The 24321-nt window shown below is 34.1% G+C and overlaps 1 protein-coding gene across 1 annotated transcript in view; it reads right to left on the bottom strand.

Annotated features, from left to right (window-relative positions):
- The window catches only part of LOC111932132 (sodium channel protein type 1 subunit alpha), a 76959-nt gene that overhangs the window by 7700 nt on the left and 44938 nt on the right, over positions 1–24321 (bottom strand). The window contains exons 19-23 of the mRNA XM_086896789.1: positions 23314–23431; positions 21878–22032; positions 20600–20773; positions 17963–18085; positions 5492–5773 (exon numbers count right to left, since the gene is read on the bottom strand). Of these exons, the coding sequence (XP_086752915.1) occupies positions 5492–5773; positions 17963–18085; positions 20600–20773; positions 21878–22032; positions 23314–23431 (852 nt within the window). The remainder of the gene's footprint in view (positions 1–5491; positions 5774–17962; positions 18086–20599; positions 20774–21877; positions 22033–23313; positions 23432–24321) is intronic.

Genomic DNA, 24321 nt, shown 5'->3' with positions numbered 1-24321 from the left:
CCAATGTGCAGCAATTTTCACACCTTGGGCTTAACACAGAAAATAGGAAGCTCAGGAAACTAGCAGTATGATGGTGAAATCAAAAAGTAGTATCAGCGGACCAATACATCAAGAATAAACCTGAAACAAATAGATGTCAGCTGAAGAATTTAAAGTCCTCATGGAATACTTGGACTTCAAAGATTAGGAGAGGTACATGTAGGTAAGGTCTACTTACATAATTAATAATTTAAGTTTAACTTGTTCTCAAAGGCTTTTAATTGTGAGTACTCCACAGCCTTATTAAAAAAAAAATGTACTCTGGAACTTCATTTTATTATTTCCTAGTACTTACATCCTTCTGTTGCCATTTAAGATTCACTTGTCTTAGCCTTACATATCTAGAGAACTGCAGTAATCTTCATGCAGCAGCTTTTACTTTTTGCAAATTGATTGTTGCTTCTTTTTTAGGTAGTGATCACCGTTCCTTCAATGTTCCCATGCGACTCTTGTTTTCCAGAACTCTGATCACTCTCCTTGTTTTCCTCTGAGCTCTATTACACTAGTTCATCTCTTGCAATAGCAACCAAAAGGGGACTCAGTATTTCATCTAACAAGGTTTAAATAGGGCAAGATGATCAAGTCTTACTTGCTACTTTTGTTTCTGCCTTGGTACACTATTTGCATTTTTTGGAATGTCATGACTTGAAATTGGCATATTAGTCTGAAACACCACATGAAAATAATGGGCATACTTTTATTTCAGAAAGATGATGCAAGTGATAGAGTGGCACTTGCACAAAGTGTGTGCTGCTGCCTCAGATTCAGACATATGATGATGTTTGCATATCATCCTCCAAGCAAAACAGAATAATTACTGGGGTTTCTTTTTTGCAAATTTATTGGTGTAGCCTAGACTAAGTACAGTCAGTGAAAAAAGCCAATTTTAAAATATTAAGCTTCACCATCATCCTTAAAGTACTGCACTATAAACAGACAGTACCCTTTCAACTAGTGATAGGAAATAGAGCTGAAGAACTGAGCTGCATTCTTGTTGTTGCTGCTGTTGTTAGAAAGCAAAAATAAAAGAGTGTGGACTGGAAAAATGGAAATATAACATATTTCCATCTTATCTTCTAACTCATATTTCTATCTTGTGATTTTCACAATGAGTTTCATAAAACTCTAAGATACTACAATTTTTTGAAGAAATTAAGAAGAGAGTCAAGTCATCCCATTCAGTGTAAGCATTATTTCTACTGTAGATGCATAGACCTGCTTATATTTATCTGAATGTGTTTTCTTTAAGAGAAAGAAGGTATCATTTGTGTATTTTTGTGTCCTGAAAGAAAATAACACAGAAAATGACCAAGAGATCAAATTATTAGTTTCCGTTTTGCGTATTATCATATAAAATATATTGTATATTCTCAGTGACACTAAATCAGGAGTAATTAATTGATTTCAAAGATTACAGCAGTATAACTGAAGTCAGCATCTGTTACAAAGGTTTCTTTTTTCCCCCAAAGAAAATTTAATTGACACAAATGCAGATTAAATGTAGTCAGAAAAAACAAACAGAACAAATATTCCCCCATCTTCTTTACTATTGGTAAAAAAACGTATTTTTTTTTATTTTTCCCCTGATAAATAATTTCTAATGAAGTTGTAAGTCATGCTGGAGTTTTACCATACAATTTCTTTACCAGAAATAATGAAGATCCACATTCCGTTTTGGAGATGCAATAGCATCTTGCTTTTAAATCTGATGGAACTTTGAAAATATCCTAAATTTTTCGTCTTTGAATTCAGCTTCTGATTTTTTTACCATACACTTCAAGAGATGTGTTTTCTTATTGATATTAGTAACAACAGTATAGTAAAATACTGTGCTTTGAGACCCACTGCATTTTGGTTTGCCGCATTTTATCCTGGTAAGCAGGATAAAAGCAGGCCTCTGGAAGATTTACTTACCAAGGAATCCAAATACTAGGTTCAACTTAAAAGGCATAAGGCCATTAAATTACCAGGGCAGATGCCACATCTCTTTGTGTGCACCAGCCTCTTCCTCTTCACGCATGACAATTGTGAAAGGAATTTCTCCAGCAGATCTGTCTCTGCTTTGATGATTCTCTTTAGAGACAGAGAGAGATACTCAAGCAAATTCAGACCAAGAAATGAAAAAAGAAGCTTGAAGATCCACATAAACCAACATGATCTATGCTGTATTATAGAAGAAAAAATTCTTATAGAAGAAACGTGTATTTATATGACTGATGACATGGATAATTATACTCCAAATCATGTAAGAATTCTGGAAAACAGTCTGATCAACAAACTTGGTTTTAGCAATGACAAGTATTTTTCGGCTGTATTTTGTTCGGAAAGAATTATAACACTGCTATAATACTAAAGATTTTCCACAAAAACCCCTCCCATGAAAGAAAAAAAACCCAAGAAATGTCAGCCAAAAATTAGGTAATGTTCTTTACTTAGGTCCCTCATTTAGGAAAGTCATTCAACATCACTGCCAAGTAAACTCAAGGAAGAACTTGTTAGAGAGTTCCTTTTGCTTAAGAAGTTACTATCACACATCTGTATTTTTTGAGCTCAGAATACTTATTACTGAAAATATCGCCCTGCTTTTAAAATTTTTTGTGTGAGATATATATGTTTCTTTTCCATATCAATCTTAAAAAAAAGAAGGGTTTTCTGTGATGAACAGACCCATATTCTGCCAGAAACATTAAAAGAAATTGTTCACAGGACTCTTTCATGTCTTTCCCAGAATAATAATGTCCTATGTGCCTTGGTTTGAAGTCCTTTTGGCTTGTTTTCATTTAGATTTTTTGTCACGCAAATGGTGCTAACTTCCACTAGCACTCACTCCATTTAGTGATACAGATAGTAAGGATTTATTTTGTGGTTCCTGTAACCCAGAAAAACTGGAGGGATTTACAACATTCTTTGGCTGACTCAAAGGGCATGAGCCAGAGGGCAGAATGGAGAATGGAAATTATGGGAATAAGAGGAAGCTTTCTGTTTTTATTTTCTAGCCTCCTAGCCTTGTGCCAGTAATTCATGCATTGATACTCTTCAAAGAGATTATTAGAAAAATGACATTTACCTCCCTGAGGTTATTATGTAACCTCCCTGAGGTTAGTACAAGTGTGTGCCTGAGGTTGTTAAGGTGGAAAACAAATGGCTTTAGTAGAAAGGCCATTAATGTTCACTTTTTGCAAACAGAAAGCATATCCACTTGCAACCATGGGTTTATAATCAGATTTTTCAGGCTCAGCATATAATTTTAGGCCAAATGTTAAACTTTCAATAGCTTTATCTTTGTTTCTTACACAGTAATCAATACCTCTAATTGAGTTATACCTTAGCATCTAGTTTTCTTTCTATTGTTGCAAGCTATTTAGGAAGGGTAGGAAAATCTAGGGCTATGAAATACCTATTCATATCTCATGTTTGCTTTGACTTGATGGCTTCGGTGTTTTGTTCTAGAGTTTGATCCAAAGTAATTTATATATCAAATAGAAAATCATCTTATCAGTATTTTTTCTGATTGAAAGCAATGTAAGAATCTCAAACAGTTATGAATTGTGGCCATGTTTTCTTGAAGATGAAAAGACATAGATTCCTCACATTCTAATGCATTAACTGAAAATCAAGCTGATCCTATTTTCCTGGTCCTAGGGCTTTTATCATTCCTTAACTGCAAAATCACTACTACTGGTTTACTTACCAAATACTGAAAGATGCAGGGCCAAGTTTCTGTATTGTTCAATGACAGAAATGCCCCTGTTTTCCCTGCTATGTCAAACAAAAAAGACCTCGATGCTTTTCAAAGCATTTTAGCAATATAGAAAAATTAAGTGCTGTCATCATCGAGATTCTGCTCGCACCAAAAATCCTCCATCATTAAGTGAGGGTCCCATGTTCTTGCAAGATCTCTACATTGTAGATACTGAACAAACAGGCTTGTCCTCCATGAGAGCTAGGTCCCTCTGTGGTAGGTCTAGATTAATTTTTCCTTTGGAAATGTGAGAACAATGGGAAAAATTTCTCCTAATTTGCCTCCCAAAAAATTCAATAATTTAAGGATCTAAGTCTTCATGTAAGAAATATTTATGTATTTTCAATGAATAGAAGATGAAATAATCTATATAGCCATGACTCTGAAATACGTATTGCAAGTGGCTGAGGGGTGGTGATTGTGGCCACAAAGCCAGGAAGGAAATTAACCTAGAATAATTACCTGTGTCCCAGAGTAGAATAAGTTAGTACTAGAAACAGTTGCAAACTACTTGGAAAGAGTTTTGTTGATGTCTTGTTTCTCCTGAACACCTGTAATTAAGCATTCTGCCTCCCTGGGTGAGTAGACTTCATAAATAAGGCAAAGAAAATAAATTCTTAAAGTCTTTAGTTATCAAAATCAAATTGTCTTCCATTCAGTATTTTATTTCTTTAATACTACAAGTCCCTCTCCTCTCTTTCCCGATGTGACAGTAAAGTAAGTGATCAAAATGAAATTAAATGTATAGACTTATCAGTCACACAGGTAAGATGCTGTATTAGCTGGGAGAGGCAGTTCACATTGCTCAGAACTATTGTTTTAGACCTTGTCCAGGACAATGTCCATACCACTGTATCATGTTAATGATTTGTTTTACTGAGATTTTGTATAAACAATGTAAAATCTGGAAACTTATTTAAAAACAATAAAAATTAAACCTAAGATACTGTAGATTTAGATAGTAACATAAAAAAAATACATAGAGGTTGATGAAGGTACACAGCATAGGTTAAAGTCCAGCATTTTCTTGATTAAGGCTGGCTCAGATTGTTAGCTACTTCAAAATACAAAGATAGACAGTGAGACAGTGAGGACACAAATTTTGATAGTGGAGGCATAATATTATAGTATCTTTCTGCATATAATTTCTTTCTTCTTTCCTCAGTTTTTGATAAGTTAAACTCCATGAGGTCCTTATGCACAGAAATATCAGGAAAATATTTCATAGATTATAGTATCAAGTGCTATTTTTTCTTTTCTTATTTCTTTTCTGAATGAGAAATTGCTTTTTAGATCAGATCTGCACTGGTGGCAGCCACAAACCTCAGATGAGATTTATTACCTGGAATTCTTTGTGTCTTAATTACACCAATGGAGATTTTTTTTTTTCAGCAACAGGAAAAGTGAAATATTTAGGTGCCTGAATACCATACCTAGGTACTTCTAGAAACCTTAAAAGTTAAAAGGGGCTGAAGGACTAGGGGAGCCATAAACAGGAAGATGTGTCATTAGATGTCCTAAAAATTCTTTATTTGTCATAGTAGATTCTACTTACTGCTTATGATGAAAAAAATAATCAATTACCAGTGTAGCAGTGCTACTAAGTCACAGATAAAAATCATCAGTTAAATGTTTTGTCTTTTTGTTGCTAGAATTGTTTTTCACTACTGCATATATACAGGAAAAGGTATATAAAGAGTGATCACTTACTACTTGAAGTAAAGAAAGATACCCAAATCCTACATTATCAAAGTTTACTTTCACGTTTTTCCATCGGGCACTTTGATTGTTTTTTATGAGTTCCTCGCACTGACTAAAATTGTTGATTTGGTCGACTTCAAACCTTTCATCAGTTGTGGTGTTAACACAGTAGTAGAACTTCCCAGCAAACAGATTTACTCCCATGATGCTGAAAATTAGCCAGAATATAAGACAAACGAGAAGCACGTTCATGATGGATGGAATTGCTCCTAAAAGGGCATTCACAACCACCTAGTACACAAATACAGGGGGAAAGAGAAAAGAGTATGAGCATATTTACAGCAATACATTGTTGTATACTGTTTTACCATTCCTTAATAAATGCTTATTCAGAAACTAATACTATAAATTTTAAAGCAGTACATTAATAACTGTAGCATTGCACCATTCCTTTAAATTATTAACATTAGTACATGTAATGAAAATAAAATAAGTGAGATACTGAAAATAATTAATAGAAAAATAAAAGAGAAGACCTGGCAGTAGTAAGATGATGCCTGACACTGACTTGTTCTAGATAAAAAAGAAAAATGTGCTAAATGAAAAATGTAGACATAATAAAATTCTTAAAATACATGAAATGCATTATAGCTTAAAGAAAATGTTTAAAGCAATATGGCAATCTGTAGATTTGATCAAAATAGTTTTGAAATTTATGCTGAAAACACAAATGCCATGAATCTAGAAACTAAGCTCTACATAAAAGAATTATGCGCGAATTAAATACATAACTTTATTGCCTTATTGTTCCATGCAAGATTATAACAAAGATTAATTCTTTGTATACAAAAGCAAGACAGGTTTGCAATATGTGTCTAATTGAATCAACATAATTTATTTCAAGCTCCAGTCTTCTTGTTTCATGTATTAAGTTAGCAATGCCCTTCATTTATCTAAAAAAAATATATATTTAGGACTTTTGATTTTTCATTTTTGATTAGTTTTGGGGGGATTGCCTCCTCAGACATTTGTAGGCAAGATGTCAGTAAATCTTATGTAGATAAAAGGTATATTGTTCTGATATATACAGTAATTAATCACATGTGTCTGTCAGACCTATCAAAACTTTTGTGATGAGCAGTTATTTTTCCTTAAGTATCCAATTCCAGGTTCTCATTTACAAGTTATTTTTTTATTTTCAATTTAACATTTTTTTCTTCTGCAAACTTTTGGGACCTGGTAGGAAGGTAAAATAAAATATGAATTACTGCTCTGACTCTCAGTAATCTAAGTCCTGCAGCAAGGCAGGAAAGGATTGGTATGGATATTGGCATTTGGATATTAAGTTGTCTTAGTCCATCTCTGTTCCCTGCAATACAGATGCATTCTCCCCACTACCAAAATAGTTGTGAGCAAGCTCAGAACTGCTCAATCTTACTACCTGTATTTCATGGCCTCTGGAAGGCCTTTGGAAGAGGAATGTTGTGGTTGTGTTATTCATCACTCAGCACCCTCCTCCTCTCCTCCTCCCAAATGTTTTGGCCAGGAATTAGGACCTGTTTAGAGATCTTAGGTAGAAACGTTATTTTTAGGGTGTATTTTCTTTTCATTCAGAAGGGTCTCCTCCATTCCCAGACAGTAGAAATGGGACCTTTCTGTAGCAGAATAATCCTTATCTTTTATAAAACCACAATTTTTTAAACTTAGCACTTTTTTATTTTCTATTTTTTTTTATATTGATTAAATTTTTGGTGATTAAAAGATCCCAGTGATAAATCTGTTGCTACTTAGCTTCATGGAACTGAGAATAACTGAGAATAACTAAAAAATTAGAAATGGAATTAGAAATTCTGAAATTTGTTCCAAGTCTGACCTGAACTGACACTGTGTTATGCTATTGCTGCTTTGAAATTCTAGTCCAGTTAGTGTTTGTCTTATCTTTTTTTCTCCTCACTCATAAAAATGTTCCAGATGTGTTACACTGATTGAATTTCTCTGTTTAGTCTTGATGAAAAACCTGAAAATAAAGATGTCAAGAAAGAAAGATGGGGATTTAGTTCTGCAACTCAAATGAATTAAGGTTACCTCTGCTCACACAAAGAATGGTTTTGCATGAATTGAGTGCCTGTAGTTACCTTTATAACAACCCTGACATCCATTGAACCACAGCACAGATCCAGAACAGGCAGCAGAATACTAACAGCAACAATAACTGTTACAACAATTATGAATTTATAATAGTTGTAGAAAAAAAGATTTCTACAAAATGCATCAGTGTGTCTTGCATCTTTAGCTGAGCAGGTAATGCAGTCTCACCACTGAGACTATGAAAAGATCAGCCACATCTTCTTGGATAAAAAGAGAACAGCTTCCAGCAACTGTTCCAACAATGCTTCCAACAACTTATTTCATAGAGGTCACTGAAAACTCATCAAATGGTAACAATTTTTGGTCACTACTGACCTGGCCTGGATGCGAACTGGTGACCTAGAGATGAAAGGCTCTGTATCCTATTACCAACCCCTTGAGCTATCCAGTCCCCCTGGAAGGTTTTTTAAGAAAAGAAGAAAAGAAAATTAAAACTTTTAGAAGTTGTTTTCTGTTTGCATTTTTTTCTGATTCCTTTTTTTTCCCCCAAAAGTGTTGAGCCTTACCCCTATCATATTTATAATGTAAAACTATTGTTACATGTTGGTCAGATGCTCAGCTGACTGTAAAATCCTCCTTAGCAAGAGGTCCTTAATTTCTTCAACACATATAGCTGGCGATAATTGCCTTACCAGCTTTTCTCTAGCATTTCTTTGTTTGTTTGTTTGGTTTTTTGTTTTTGGTTTGTTTTCTTTTTTGTGTGTGTGTATTTGCTTTGGGAATTAGCTGAGGTATTTCAGGATAACCAGGACATTAACTTAATAGATATTCAAGATTGCACCCATATATACACAGACAACACCCACACACATAAGTTACAGCAAATGGACAGAAGAAAAGGAGAACCAATTGAAAAGTGAACTGAATGCAGAAAAGAGGCCAATTAGCATTTCTTAATGAGTTAATTTAACAAATAAAAATTGTCATTCTCATCTTGTTGGAAGGAGTATAGAAGGTTAAAAGAATGGCAACTACAGCTTTTATTTTTGCTTGCTCTTTAAATCTAGGTCACATATATATTATTCAAAATGCATTTTATATATTAAAAGGGGCTGTTCTCTTGGGCTTATTTTCTCTTATTTCTTGATACAGGATATAATGCCAGTAAATTGGAAAAATATGTTTGCACAGTTGTTTGTTTGGATTTATAAATTACCTATGCATTTCCTCAAGGCTGGGATGTTGCTGGTCAGGTTGACTCCAGTGAGCAAAGCTGCAAAAGCCCAAGTTGATTCTGCTTGTTCACCTTCCTACAGCTTCAGGTAGGTGGAACAGCAATAAGAACAAGTGAGAAGCAACACCTGATGCCTAAAAACACAAAGGAGCTCTAGACTATTTTACATTTCAGTCAACATTCATCCAGGGGGAAAAAAGAAGTCATTGTGGGAAACCACATCTCCTCCAGGAAAAAGCAGTATTTCATATACATACACAAATTTTCATGTTTAAATTTCCGTAACGTTTATCTTCCAATATCAGATTTATAGATAATATAAAAGAATTACTGCAATACTAATTCTATGTCCTATCTTCTGGCCAATATGATTTTATGTCAAGACAAATTAGTAATCCAGGTATTTTTCATGGTTGCTGTTTGTATCTTCTTTTGGAAAACTCTCCAAAGAAAACAGCAAAAACTGGACAAAAATCAGTTTTCTGTCAGAACTGTTCATGTGTGTAGAATGAGGATTGTATAAAACCAGATTGAGCCCTGCTGTGGGAGACATAGTTGAACATGTAGTGAGACATAAATGTATTTTAGTTGCCAGGGGAAAGTATTTTCCATAGATCCTGGCATCTCAGCTGCCACAGACCTTCCAGGAATTCCTACATTGGCACTGAGTAGTGGATATATCAGGGCCTCATGAAGAGCAAACAAACAAGGAAAAATCTTTAGTAGAATTTATCCACTTTTCCCATAACTTTTTCAGATTCTGTGAAGAAGTTCAAAACTCTGTTCCTGGTGCAAATGAGGAGGACATTACCATATTTGGGATGGAAAGGGAGATAATAGGACTATGTATGGAACATTCTTTCTACTCAAAATTAAAAAGCAGTTTATTTGCCTCCACTTGGAAGGTATCAACTTTGTAATTTTATGCTTAAATAGAAAAGTTCAGAAAGAGGTGCCAGAGAGGACTGCATTGAAAGATGGAGAAGTGAGCAAGTAGACATTGGTTTAGATTCTTGGTGCAGCACATAAGTAAGATTGCTGGAATGGCAGGAGGTATGCCGAGAACAGGCACAGATGTAGGCACAGGTGACAATGGGATCTGCATTTACCACATGTTCATAGTGAAGGACCCAGAGGACAACACACAAGGAAGTCTAGAAGAATCTGAAACCACCCTGACTTAACCAAGTGGGTATCACGTAACAGACAAATGTACTCTGTAAAACTGTGGGAGAGGTGAGGCAAAGGAGGAAAGGACATAGTAACTGTACGTAAACATACAGGAACTATCCCAGGCAGGGGATGAAAAGAGCATCTGAGGCAGATCATGAAGAAAGCTCACCCTTTAATCAAAGAGATTAACTATCTGATGCTGTCATAATGGCTTTCTGATCTCGCTGGTACTGTACAATTTATGATGGAAACTGCCTTTCTCTGAAGCTAGAGGAGCCTCCTCTGCAAGTCATAACACAGAAGAAAGTCAGTAGGATGGGAGGAAATGGTTATGGGGGTTAATCTAGGAGCAGCTAAGGCAGATGAAAATGTTTGTCACAAAAGCAATGGAGGCAGTGGACCTGAGGGCCAGCAGGCATTGGCCCAGTGTCGAGGATTAAGAGACCCTCAGCAGAGGCTCTGGGATCTCTGGCACAGTTGCTTAGTGTGAGGTTTGGAGGTGCCCATGAAGGAAGATAACTGGTGATGCAGTACAAGAAAAATATTCCCACATAAGATACCCTGTCTCCTCTGCATACATGGAGTTGGATTGAAGATGGCTGCTGGGAGAGAAAGGTCAAAACTGAAAGATTTGGTGAGGAGAGAATAGTTTCCCTCAAAGTGAACTTGCAGCTGGGAATGCTAAGCATGTCAGTGTGGGAAAACTCCATTTATTATGCCTAGTGTTGTTTATCCTCTGCGTGTTTTAAGAAGTAGAATTCCTGTGTAGACATAATACACTCTCACAGACGTGCTTGAGCCTCCTGCTGGGAGACAGAGAGAGATCATAAAAGCACAACCTTTTAAGGGCAAGCTGCGCATGCACAAAGCCCCTTCATATATTGGAGGAAGCTGCAGGCCCTGGTGTCCCCAAAGGATGAAGTAACCCCAGGGGAGACTGTGTCCCCGTGTGTCTCTGCCTCCCAGCATTGTTGGCAAGGTAATGAAATAAACTTACTCGCTGCATTTGAGCTGTGTTTTGCTGGTCACCATGGTTACCTGTCTATTCACACAATGGCTATCTAAGGATTAAAGTTCTTTATATTGAAAGGATAAAGTAAATGTACATTGCCACTACTGAAGATGGGAATTTTACTCACAGATAATAAGGAAAATTTATCCCATTTTATCAATGTTTATATCAGTTAATAAACAGATGTGATATTGCAGTCTAGCAGATGAGGACAGAACAGGAAAGGAAGAAAGAGAGAGAAGGAATTAAGAGAGAGAGATTGCAATAATTCTATTACCTCAAAGCTGCAAATTTTGTCATTGAAAGCTTGGAATGGTACCCTGGGAAGAAGCATGCTGCATGTGCTTGGTAATCAGCTATGAGCTGGCTGTAGAGGCAACAGTGAATGAAAATTAGGTATATCTGTGACAGAAAGTGCAACCTACTGGGCATGGTCCAAAAATTTTTACGGAGGATCTAAGAGAATTTTTAGATTTTAGGAACCTGAAAATGTAGAATAATCTCAGTAATTAAAACTTTCTTGTTTTCAATTAATTACTCCTATTTGTCTTAATGGATTTCTTGCAAGAAACTAATTTTCTTTTGTCCCACAAATGGAAATCAGAGTGGTACACCATGCTCCATGTTGATATGAATGCATGATCTATAATCCACTAAATACATTCTGTCATTCCAGTATTTACCTGACTGAAAAAAAAAAAAGGAAAAAATATCCCAACCCCAAACAAAAACCCCCACCAAAATGAAAATTAAACACCCTTATCCCCCAAATGAAAAAAAATGAAACCACGAACCTCCCTAAAACCTCTTCTATCAAACAAGAATTTCCAAAGCTGTTGCCATTTTACACATCTAAGGAGAGTCTGACTTGGTTTCTTACCTATCTTCCAATCCAAATTACAGGTAGTGAATGGATTTTGCCATTAATAGGTGTATAGTAAAAAAAACTAGTTTCCACTTTAGCTACACAGTTTGCCTTAATTCTCTGTGCATACATATATTTTATTTTTAATGACATGATCTAGGATTATGTAAGGTCAGAATTAAATAACATTTAGAAAAATGCTTAGAAAAGTTATAAGAAATTTGAAAAAATAAAAAATTCTCTAATTTTAGCAAACTAATGTTTATCTTTAAGTAATGATCACTAAAAAAATTAGTAAACCAAACGCTGGTAGAAGTAAATTATGATGGTGGGATGGGACTATACTATATAAATCAATTTTTAAAAAAGAAAAAAAGTTGTTTCCTGAAAGAACAATGAATGCATTTTGTCAGTGTTAGGTATGAGAAGCACCTCATGTGAACCAATCGAAAAAAAATATTTATGACAATGTCTTCAATTTTTTGAGTAAAAGGAAGACTGTATTGGGAATATACAGTGAAGATTATGAAGCAGTGATTGTAAAAAACATTGGACTTAACTGAGAGTAGGGAGGCAGGTGGAAAGAACCAAAACGACCTGTCAAGGAGTTACAAGTAAATCTTAATCTGAACAGTAATGAACAAATAAAGCTGAAGTAAGAGATAAAAGAAATAATTCCCTGAACAAGACAATTGTTGTATTTTCTACTTTTCTGTAATTGTTACTGTACAAGTGCACCTGACTGGAGGATCCTTCTAGTGAATTTTGTCTTCAAAGAAAGCAAAATACTTTCTCAAACAATGCACAAACTATTTTTATAACACTTGGTGCTGGAGAAATTTCATACTGTTGGGTGGTGAGTTTATATCTTGGAATGCCACAATTTTTAGCAGAGAGGTTCAACTAGGTGATTCTGCTTTTCTGTTCTAGCTTTAATAAGAAAATTTAACTTGTTTAAAGTAGCAACACAAGCATTTGTTACTGATGAAACATCTATTAAAAGCAAGCTACACTGTTTGATTTAACAGAAGATGAGGTCCTGGAGCAGCCTGATTCTGTTTCTCACCAGAAACCAAGTATGCAAAAAGTACTTTTGAAGACAATATAGAAGAGAAGACATAATTTTACATAATGTATTATAAAATAATTTTCTGCCAAGTAATAAATCATAGGGCTCAATTTGTTTGAGTAGAAGATCTGGTAAATATTGTAAAGAGACATAAGCATGAAAACAGAATAGTTACTTGATGTGGGAGTAGAATCTTTGTATTTCACTGGATGCAGTAAAAAACCCCAATGTCTTGCCCTCCTTGTTGCATTAATGAAATGTTATCAACTTTTACATGCCCTGTAACATTTTCAATTAAAATGCAAACTATATTATATATCCCATTCAAATTTCTTTAAATTTTGATCCTAACAGTATGGGTTTTCTGTAAGACACAACAAATACAAAACTGAAAAAAAATGGTATCAGTTTCATAAGGTAACTCTTCAAAAGTTCTCTTCTTACTATAGAATTACAGTCTAAAAAATACTAAGATATTTCCTGTATGATTTATGAACATCTATATAGAGAGACTTCAAAGTTTATAAATTTTTAATTGCTTTTCAGGGGACACAAAACATCTAATAGAATTTCCTTAAAACTTAAAGATAATGTATAAGATCACATCACATCAAAAAATCCTTCCAAGTGCATGATGTTTAGATCAACAAAATATATTCCTCTATTTTTAAGAGAAATTTGCAGAAAATACTCACTCACTTTCTTGAGAGTGAATACATAATTCTTAACTGTGAGATAAGATGCTAAATTTACATTGAACATGGTTGATACTGATACTCTCATTTACGCTGAAGCTATAAAAATCCCTGCACTAATGGTACACTCCTGCAGTTTGTGCTTGCAAGGGTTGTAGTTCAAAGAAGTGGATTTTGCTAACGATTCTACTGAATGCCAAATTTTTATATCACTGACATGTCTCCCGCAGGACATTTTTAAACCCCAAGAAAGATAATGCTCTTACTGGCATTTTATAAAAAAAATTATGAAAACTAGTTTCCAACACAAAAAAAGATTGAATTCAGATTCCAAGGAGGGATTTCGTATCTTATATATATATATATATATATATATATATATATATAGTGTGTATACACTTGATTTACTCAATGTAATATATAGGATGTTTTAAATTACGCAAAAACTTAAACTGCAATTATATAAATAATATATAAAATATAAAATATATATAAATATTTGTAGTGACTACTCAGATCACAGGATTTTGGAGTGCGTTAAATATATTAAGACTAATATTCAAAATTATCTTCAGGTTATTTTGAATATATTAGTTATAAATTGAGTAGCAGGGTAAAGCATATATCTTTCCAAAACAATATAAAAGCCAGATTCTATTTTTTAAAGAAAGCAAATTTTTATCTGAGTAGCAGGGTAAAGCATATATCTTTCCAAAACAATATAAAAGCCAGATTCTATTTTTTAAAGAAAGCAAATTTTTATCTCAGTTAAAAAAGCAACTGAAAATCTTAAAATAGCTGAGCTACCTTTCTCCTGCAAAAATAGTTCTAGAAACTCTAAATAAAAATACTTGTTTCCTCATTTTCATGTTTTTAATTTTACTACTCTACTTTTACTGGTACTGGGATTTACAGATGAGGTTGTCTCTCTTCTCAACCCTTAATACACAATGTAGTGATTAGTCAGACTGCACTCATTAAGGGTAGAAAAGGGGAAATACTGTACCCACAATACAGGAAAGGGGAGGAACCAGTGGTCCACCCCATCCAATCTGAAATGTGTCCTACATGAAATAGAAATATATAGCCTGTTATTAGTTGTGAATCTGTAATGACAGACACTTGATGCTGTGTTTTATAGCTCAATTACATGAGAAATATTTCTTTCATAATAATGAAGTTTTGAGTACTCTTGAAAATGCCTCATTGCCACTTTCCTGGTAAGGGAATCTAAGGAATAGCCATTGAATTTTAGAGGAGATTTAAGACATCAAATACTCTAATTTAGTTTTGAAAGTTATGAAATTGGACTGGAAATTTGAAATACAGTAAATGTTTAAAGCCATCAGCCAGAAATATGCATAAGGCATGCAAAACTGAAAGTGCAAGTGGATTTCAGATTGTTTGCTGCCTTCTACTATTTCTCTAATAAATCAAGCACGGCATGACATGCTTTATTTTGTGAAGTTAGACACAAATGCATGCTTTATTGTCACTTAATTATCTAACTCAGCAAAGCAAAAGTACTCAGTATTCTACATTTTCAAGTAGCATACCAATTCAGAACTAGCGCAAAAGCATTATACTGCAGGTACTATAAAGCTAAACAAAAAGCAATGGGTATATTCAAATCTCAGTTTGCAGCTACTTCTGCTTAGTACATACACTAATTGAGATGAGAATATAAACCCTAAGACAGAAATTTAAATTAAATTAAAGCAATCCTTTACTTTGCCTTCCAGCATCTGGGTGGAGTTGGTTTTGAGATTCAACATAGAAAGTATTAAAATTTCTCAAAATTCAGTATACTAGCAGATATTCTAAATGCCTTTAATACGGCAAAAGTCACTTCTGTGCTTAAGACAAGCACAGGCTATAGATTGCTTGTACCCTACTTTGGTGCAAATGATTCATGTATATTATACTCACTTTGGAAAGAGAATTATGAAACAGCATAATTATAAAATTGAGTTGTACTAAAGAGTATAGCTGAAGACTTCTAAGAATGTAACTTAAAATCTGAAGTATGTTTCATATTTAGGCATAACAGAATAGTCATTAGTATGTACTGATTGTGTAAAATTCTGCATTCTTCCAATTCACCAGAATGAAAAACTTATTTGAGAAACACATTGATTAAATTAAAGTAGTTGAGTACTTGGCAAATTGTTTTATAAAATGATTCAGAGCTTTGTATATCTACTGCCTCTTGTGAAATACTTAAGATATTTTACATTTTCAAATTGCAAAATTTTTTCAGTTTTTAATATGAGTAAACATTAAAATTTAAACACATGCTGAATAAAAACTCTGTTTTATCACAGCTCAGTGGAGGTATGGGCAATATAAGAAAGCCCAGAAGGCTGCTTTATTTTTACTTTCTGCAGACAGAAAAAAAATCTCTTAAAAAGGAATTCTTATGAAATGAACTTGACTTCTGAGAATACTTCTATTTGACTATAGTCTTATGAGCTGGTCAATTATTTATTATTTGAATTTTTTTACTGTTCGTGAGTCATTCATAAAGTAATGCCAACAACTGTCAGTGAGCTGTTTTGAATACTTGCCAAGTGCTTTGGGAAAAAAAACCAACACTATTTCAGAAATGCAAGTAGTAACTATAAGGCCTGTATATATTTGGCCAGTCAAATCTGCTAAGTGACTGGAATCAGGTACTTCATTGACTGTCATTAATATTGGAGGATAGAACTGAAGTCTATTTGCTTTTCCAAAATTGTTCCAAAATGTCTGTGATTCCTAACCAGTAAATTGCTCATGAATTATTCATGTTGTGTAGCTGAAATTCTATCATATGATTTGGCTTCTGGCAGAGCTTCACAGTTATTCAGCAAGCAGTAGGGGAAAGCAGTAAATAGATTTCAAATAACAGGTACCTTTATAGCAGCTTCTTTATGCATGAATATCCTAAATCTTGTATGTGGAAAATTTACTAAGGTGATCATGTAAAGATACAGAAAAATTGAATAAAACATTTGGCAATCAATTTTGACATCCTTCTAGAAATGACCTTTTTTTCCAATATCATTTTAAGAGCTGCATTTTTTTTCCTCCCTGCATAATATCTGTACTGCTCTCCCAGTCCTCCTGCAGCTGACCAGATTATCATTAAAAATGTAAATCTGACAGCAGTTTCCCAACATTTCTCTGCACAAAACCACATACATTTATCTGAATGTTCATGAACAGTATGTACAAAGAAAGACAAAGAGAAAATGGCTAAATCAAATAGTTGCATTTTCTGTACTTGACCAGCTCTTACCCTGCTGAATATCACTTCGTGAGTTTCATATAAGGAGAAATCTGTTAAAAGTCAATTTGCTGCATGAAGCTGAAATGCATTAGTTTAGTAATCATTGGTTAGCAATGTATTTTCTGCTGCATTCTGATGTGAAGATAGGTAGTCTGTTAAATACAATTTCAGGAAAAGAATTCAAAGCCTCATTTTGACTTCATTAACCTTAAATTTATTCCAAAGATTTTGCAGTGTTTCCTCCTATGTTTCCATGACGCAGGAAAAAGCATTCCTTTAAAGCATATTTCATTGACATGCATATAGAGTTAGTTTGTATTCAGTGGCTTTAAGGAACAGAAGGTAGAAACAAATGAAAAAATAAGTCAAAATGCCTTCTTGAGTGAGATGAATAGTAAGCAGGGCCTCTAAATTACTCTGAGTAGCAAAAAAATAACCTTATATACATTGTATTGAATATTGAATAGAGATTAATTGAAATGAAACAAGCATTTACCTTACAAAAAGAAAAACTTCATAGAAGAATCAAATAACTTGACTTGCTTTTTAAATCAGCCAAACTCAGAAATAGATTTAAACCACTAGCGGATATGAGTGTATCTGTTGTATCATCTAATGAAATTCAGTGGGGTTAGATTAAAGGGAGTTTATAAAATATAAAGAAAAAATTAAAAAGTTCAATTTTTAAGAGAAAGTATCTTTGTTAACTAATGCTAAATTAGATTCCTGTATAAATATTGTGATATGTTTATCAGTAAAGACATTAATACAATTTTGTTACATTTTATTTATTATTAAGACTCTTTTAAGAGAGTTCATAGGTGGCAATTTCAAAGACTCACGAAAAACTCCTGAGATTGGCTAGAAAGTAAAGTAACCTTAATGAATGTAAGTTCTATGTCATACTGCATATGGATTTAGGTGAATGGATGGAGCTTTTTGCTTATCTGTTAGTAAAAGATACGCGATAAAAAGGTAGTGCAGCCTTTCTGCATGGACTTGTCATTCCTTGTTGTGCATGCATGTATTCTTTCTATGCATGCATAGTTTCAGACACTTTCACGTTGTCTTACCCTCATGCCTTCAAATCGTGACAAAGCTCTTAGAGGTCTCAAAGCTCTTAGTGTCCTAAGGGACTTAATGGCACCAAGTTCAGAGTAACCCAATGCATTTGCTGTTAAGCTAACCAAAGAGACCTATATGAAAACAGGAAAGTAAAAATTATTATATTGTACATTCTACTTTACATACCATAGATGTGAGATATACACTTCGTTAGTAGATTCTAATTTTGGATCACTTTCTTCAGGAATAGGGAGTCTTTCAAGTAAAAAAAAAAAAAGAAAAGAAGAAGAAAGAAGCAATATGAAAGAAGAATAGGTAAACAAACAATATCATAAATAATATCTGAAAACATTAGTAATTCTGAATTTCATCTTTGCTACTGATCTGAGGACATTTATAACCACAAAAACTGAATTAAATCTATCTCTCTTTTTTACCAATTTAAGTACTAGTCTTATTTCTTCTTTGTTTTACAATACTGTTGGGATCAATAATTGTGGTTGGTAATGCCATTTTATTGCTCACAATGGAAAGGGAAGTGATTGAAGTTTGTGTTGAACCACACATGGGTCACAGAACAGCATTGCTCTTCTGAAAATTGGTTAAAAGGATTACTTTTGCTATAGGCAGTTATACTGAATAATCCTTTTGCCTGACTGCTGAAATTATATGCTTTATAAGCTGCCATTAACCTGGACTATGCTGTTTCTAAGACCTTAGAAGAACAGTTCCATAGGTGGAAGAATTTGACTTTAAATATTCCATGTCCCTGCATTACCTCAGTGCAAAGTATCACACTGTCCACATTTGCAATGGCTCCTGTCCAAAATATTACTTTCTATTTGTTTCCCATTTCCCCTAAATGTTCCCTCATTATGCTGTTCTAATTCCTTAACTATTTATTGGGCCAAAAATAGCATAATGTTCTCATGTACTCTTTGATTATAAAGAACAGTGTATCAGGTAAAAAGAACTCTAGGACTGTGCTTGTATTTAAAAACAACGTTATATGTGAAATTTTTAGCTTTTAAAAGTTAATAGCTTTTCTGAACTTTTCAGCAGCTCTAGAAAACACAAAACTCTCTTCTTTTGAAATCTAAATTTCTTTTTCCAGCACATTCATCATATCACAATCACATAAACTTTCAAGCTGCTGTAATTGAAAGGAAAATTAAAGAAAATATCCACACATGTAAATCCAGCATTTATCATGAACTAATTCAGACATTTTAATATGTACTATACCTTCACATAATGATGTATGCACATTTTCACATTCACAAGATGGCTGTTTGGGATATTATGCTTTAAATAATGTAAAATATTAGAGAAAATTAGTTTCGAAAATGAACAACTGCTTCTGCTTGCATGCTTGTTCAAGCTTTTTTGTTGTAGGTGTCACTTAGGTACCCATTTTGAGAAATTCAGTACTTAAGAACAAAGTGTTTTCCAAGAGTGGGTACTTACTTTCTATGAAACATGGTTATCTGTAGCCATATATGTGTAGTTGAATCCTACATATATTTAAACCACAATGTACACAAATCAAAAATGTTGTAAGCACTCATAAAAGACTGAAAGAAAACCAAAAATCAAACTGATGAAAATTAATTGCTTTGATTCTCTGATTAGCCCTTGTATGATGGGAACACATTGAGAAAGGGTTGGATTTTTGGCAATATTTTGAGACAATAAATTCTTATAAAGTTCTCTTTTTGTCTATTCAGTGTGTATTTCTAAGACATCAAAACCAGGACCAATAGAATCTTAATTTTAAAACAGAGCTTGTTCAATACTTGGTTTTTGTATATGTTTCACCAGAAATTACTGTCTTGAAAATATAGTGACTTATTCTGGTTTTGTAGCTCTGTAAAACATGGTATTTGAGGCTCACTCACAGAAATTCATGAACTGCAGAAACAGTATGTATTTTCCCAGGGGGCACACTTAGGATATTCTTAAATGCTTCAAAATTGTATCAATGCATCAAGACATGTTCTCTTCCATTTCACAGCGCAGTACTGTAGAGCTAAAACTAGGAGACAACCCTTGCAGCGAAAATTTCAAACATGCCTGTGAGGACTGCAAGCTCAGTAGTATTTATTGAACTTCAGTACTAATTAAGCCATGCTACCAATGCTAGAGATGTATCTTGCTTTACTTGTGGAGCCCTAATTTATCCATATGCTGAAATTTTTGGACATGATGTTAATTTTCTTGCCAGAGGAGTTTTGGTTCAGATGTTGGTCTAATGTCTGGTGGATCAGACACCCATCTAAATGCTGGATTCAGCCAGCAGGAGGAATAATGGGTCCAAAGGTGGGAGTGAGCAGCCCAGGCCACAATGCAGGGCAGCATGACCTCTTTCAACAGCTGTGTTGGGATAAACCTCCTAACAGCTTGGGGGCTACCACGTGAGGCCCTTCTGCTCAGCAAGAGAGCTTCCAGTCTCTCTCTCAACATAGCAAGGCAGTGCTGCAAGCATAAAGTGAAAGACAGAGGAACATGGAAGTTTTCCAGCTAGCTTACTTCTCAAATTGAAAAGTAAACTAGTGGGCATTAATAGATGTCATGGCTGCAGAGAAAGTAAGTTTAAAAATTATCAGATAAATATAAAAGTGTCACCTAGGAAATGCACTACATACATCGACAATCAGGAAGTCCAGCCAGCACCAGGCATTAGTAAAATATGTTTGGTAGCCATAGGCCACCCACTTCAGCAGCATTTCCAGAATGAAGATGTAAGTGAAGACCTTGTCAGCATATTCCAGCATGGTCTTGATGGTTTTACGTTGTTCAATATAGATGTCTTCAAAAGCCTGTGAGTATAAACATTCAAAGATAGATTATTTTTTGTTACCACACATATTTCAGGTCGTAAAACAACAAACCAAAAAAGGCAACAAAAAAAGGAAATAATCTTCAAGAAAAGGCAAGGGAATGTAATTTCTATCTAATGCTTATTTTTCTGATAACTCAGTATATACCTGGTTTTTCCCTATGGAAATATATTTTCCAGCTCACAGGAGAAAGAAGCAGGTATTACACAGCAACCACTCCACTGGTCAGAGATCATTGAAAATGTATTTATTTATTGCTGGTAGTGAGCTATTCTTCTCAGATCATATTCCATAGTGACAAATTGAATTGATTCTGCCAAATGTTGTGCCTGAACTGAATTCTACTGAGATCATTTGGCTTGTATGTAGGTAGACCCAACTTCAAAATCCAGGGTCATGGCTGTAAAGTTTTCAGGACAATGACAATACAATCTACCTTTTGTTTTTCAATCCTCCAGCTTCCTGAAAATTTTAAGTTATAAATCTTAAAATAAATTCTTCCTTTCTTAAAAAAAGTTATCTATCTAAATCAATTACCCACTTTATTATTCACATTTTATGAGATACATAAAATTTCTGAGCTCCTTGCCATGTTACTTGCACTCTTTGTGTTCTCATTTTTAGGCAATTGAAAAAACAAATTGCTCCTGCTTTTCATAAATAAACTACACAAGCCAGCCCTGGCCCTTGCAAGATGTTTTGAACTGTTTATGCCATGATAGTTCCAAACACTCCAACACTGACAGTCCTTTTCCCTGAGATACATCAGTAAACAGCCGTGAAAGGAGAGAGCATATTCAAATAAGAGAGTTTAGTATGTTCTCTTCTTCACGTTGTTTCTCCCTGCCTGAGGCATATCACTGCCACTTCCAGCAATGGAGTTAGGCTCTTCCTAATCACTCATGTCTGTTCTTTTTTCAACATATTGTTGAGAAGAGACTGTTTTTGCTATTTTTCCCAAGGCCTGAATAAAATTTAGTTCTATCATTTGAAGACATGGAATTGTGTTGAAACAGTGATAGAAAAGACAATTTTATGGAGTTTTCTGACAACATGGAAATATTCTGTTCATGTTTTACTCACCAGAGCTCCACTACTGAGGAGAATCATAAAGACAATGAAAGTCTCAAACCAGTTGTGTTCAACAATCCTGAAGCAGGTTTTTCTAAGGTTCCACCACTGCTTTCCTCTCCCTTCTTCTATGCTTACTTGACAGCACTTGAACCTTCTTACACAGCCTTTAGAACAGTGTATGTAATGAGAGGAGGAAAAAAAAAGAGATTTTGTTTGGTTGCATTAATTGAGACAATTAGAATTTATGGTTAAATGAACGAGTGAGAAGAATGTATTTCTCATTTATCAAGAAGTAAGTGCTCAATACAGTGCACACAAAAAGATTAAAGTCCATTGAATGTGAAGCCAAATTACAGAATACAGGTTTATGTATTAAGATATGGGCAAATGATATTAAACTGTGCCTTCTTTTGTTCAGGATACTCAATTTAAACAGTGCTGCATTCATTGCATGAAAAAATTTAAGCCTCTTATCTGAGTTCTGGGTTTTTCAGTACCAGATAATTTCTCTAACTTGTGCCCCTAATTTATCCACACTTTTATGATTCAGCTGCTGACTTTTATGTAGAAAAATACTAGCAATAAATAATGGTATTTTCTGTGACAAATCCTAGACTGTTATAGTACTGCTTCTTACAAGTTCAATGTGAATTTCTAAAGAATGACCTGTTATCATTTCCAGAAGTAATCCAACCTGAAAATAGCATTTATTCTCTAATGCCTGAATCTAACTTTTGCTTACAGATACCAAAAATAGCATTTGTATCCTTATATTACTGTTTTAAAAACTATTTCTTTCGCCACCTCCTTCACATGCACACATCCATAAGTTTTCTCCCAGGGAAATGACATTGGAAAAACATGTATGACCAAATTGTGGTTCCATTGAATTGTGGGCCAATAGAAGGAAGAATGAAAGATGAAGTGATCACCACCAGCTGAGAATGCTCTTGTCCCCAGGTGGCACACAAGGCTCCACCTTCTCCTTTTGCCAGTTTGTAGAAGTTTCATTTTGCATTTTGCACAAGACTATCTAGGTTCAGTTTTTATTTAGCACTAAACAGCTGTTTTAGTAATGTATACTTTATAAAGCACTTAGATATCTGTGAAGAATATTTTTAAATAGTGTGTATATTATCTGTAACTAAGCTCTGAAAGTACAGTAACATATTAAAATAAAACTTTCTATACCATATTTTTCTTATTTTCAAAATAGAGATACATTTCCAATAAAATGTTTTTTTAACTGTTTATCCAATACATAGTATAATTGTGATATCAGTATCCATATAATATATTATGGACTAAAAGTATGATTGCTAATAATCAGAGCTTAAACACTAACAAAAGGGTAATGTGATTCATAAATCTTAATAGTTAACTTACATAGAAAATTATTCTGTAATTCTATTAACAATTATTATTAGTGTTTTTCTTCCAAATACCTTCTGTGAAGCAGGCCTCTGGCTCCTGGGCTTCCTCAGGTTCAGCTTCTGGTTGTTCTTCTGCAGGAAGTCCAATATCAACTGTGCTGCCTTCAGAAGAACTAGATGAATTTAACTTCTGTAAAGGAAAAGAAGCATCACAGTAAATAATTTTAAGGTGAATATTATTTGATTTTGGAATAAGTAAATTAGACAATATTTTTGAATGTTCTAGAATTCCATGTAAGTAAATTGTTGATAAACATCTGAGAAATTTATAGCCTGCTTTTCCTCCTGCACTGTATGAATCTATTAAACAGATGGTGTATCAGGAACAGATCAGCCTTCAAATAAAATTGAGGTTTAAACTGAAAAATGTGGGTAATGATGCTAAACCTGAGAAGATTTATGACCACAACAAGTCATAAGTCATAATGATGATTTCTTGGCCTACATAGAAATAATGACGTTTAAACAAATATACAGGAATTTGTAGTGTCTACTGAAAATCAGGTAAGGGTCTAAAAAATAACTACATAAATGAGATGGGAGCTCAGAGGAATGAGGGAAAAAAGCAGAGAAGGCCATGCTTCAGACGTTAGCAAATCCAGATCAAAATTGCTCAAAGTCTATCTCAGAGTGAAGCAGAATCTGCATACAACAAAGCTGAGGTGTTTAAGCCCGTAAAAAAAACAGATTATGTTTTATCAACAAATTTTCAACAACATGATAAGCATACAGATAGAGAGGCATGATTTGGAACCCCCCCCAAAAAGAATCAAATAAAAATAAAAAAAAATAATAAAAAGAATGTACTTATGCAATTAAGCTAATTCTCATCCTAAAAAACTAAAAATCAGAAAATTGTTGTAACATGTAATGTGTAGCTGGAATGTGGTTGCAATCTATCTCTTTGGTATTGTGGCTAAAACTTGGGCAAAATTGTGAAAGAAATATATTTAAACATGTATGGCTAAATTAAATAATGAAACAACTGCAATATAGAACACTAACTATAAACTCAGCACT

This window comes from Cyanistes caeruleus, chromosome 7, assembly GCF_971803275.1.
Source record: "Cyanistes caeruleus chromosome 7, bCyaCae1.hap1.1, whole genome shotgun sequence".
In the NCBI taxonomy this organism is placed as follows: domain Eukaryota; kingdom Metazoa; phylum Chordata; class Aves; order Passeriformes; family Paridae; genus Cyanistes; species Cyanistes caeruleus.
This window is presented reverse-complemented; position numbering and strand designations above follow the sequence as displayed.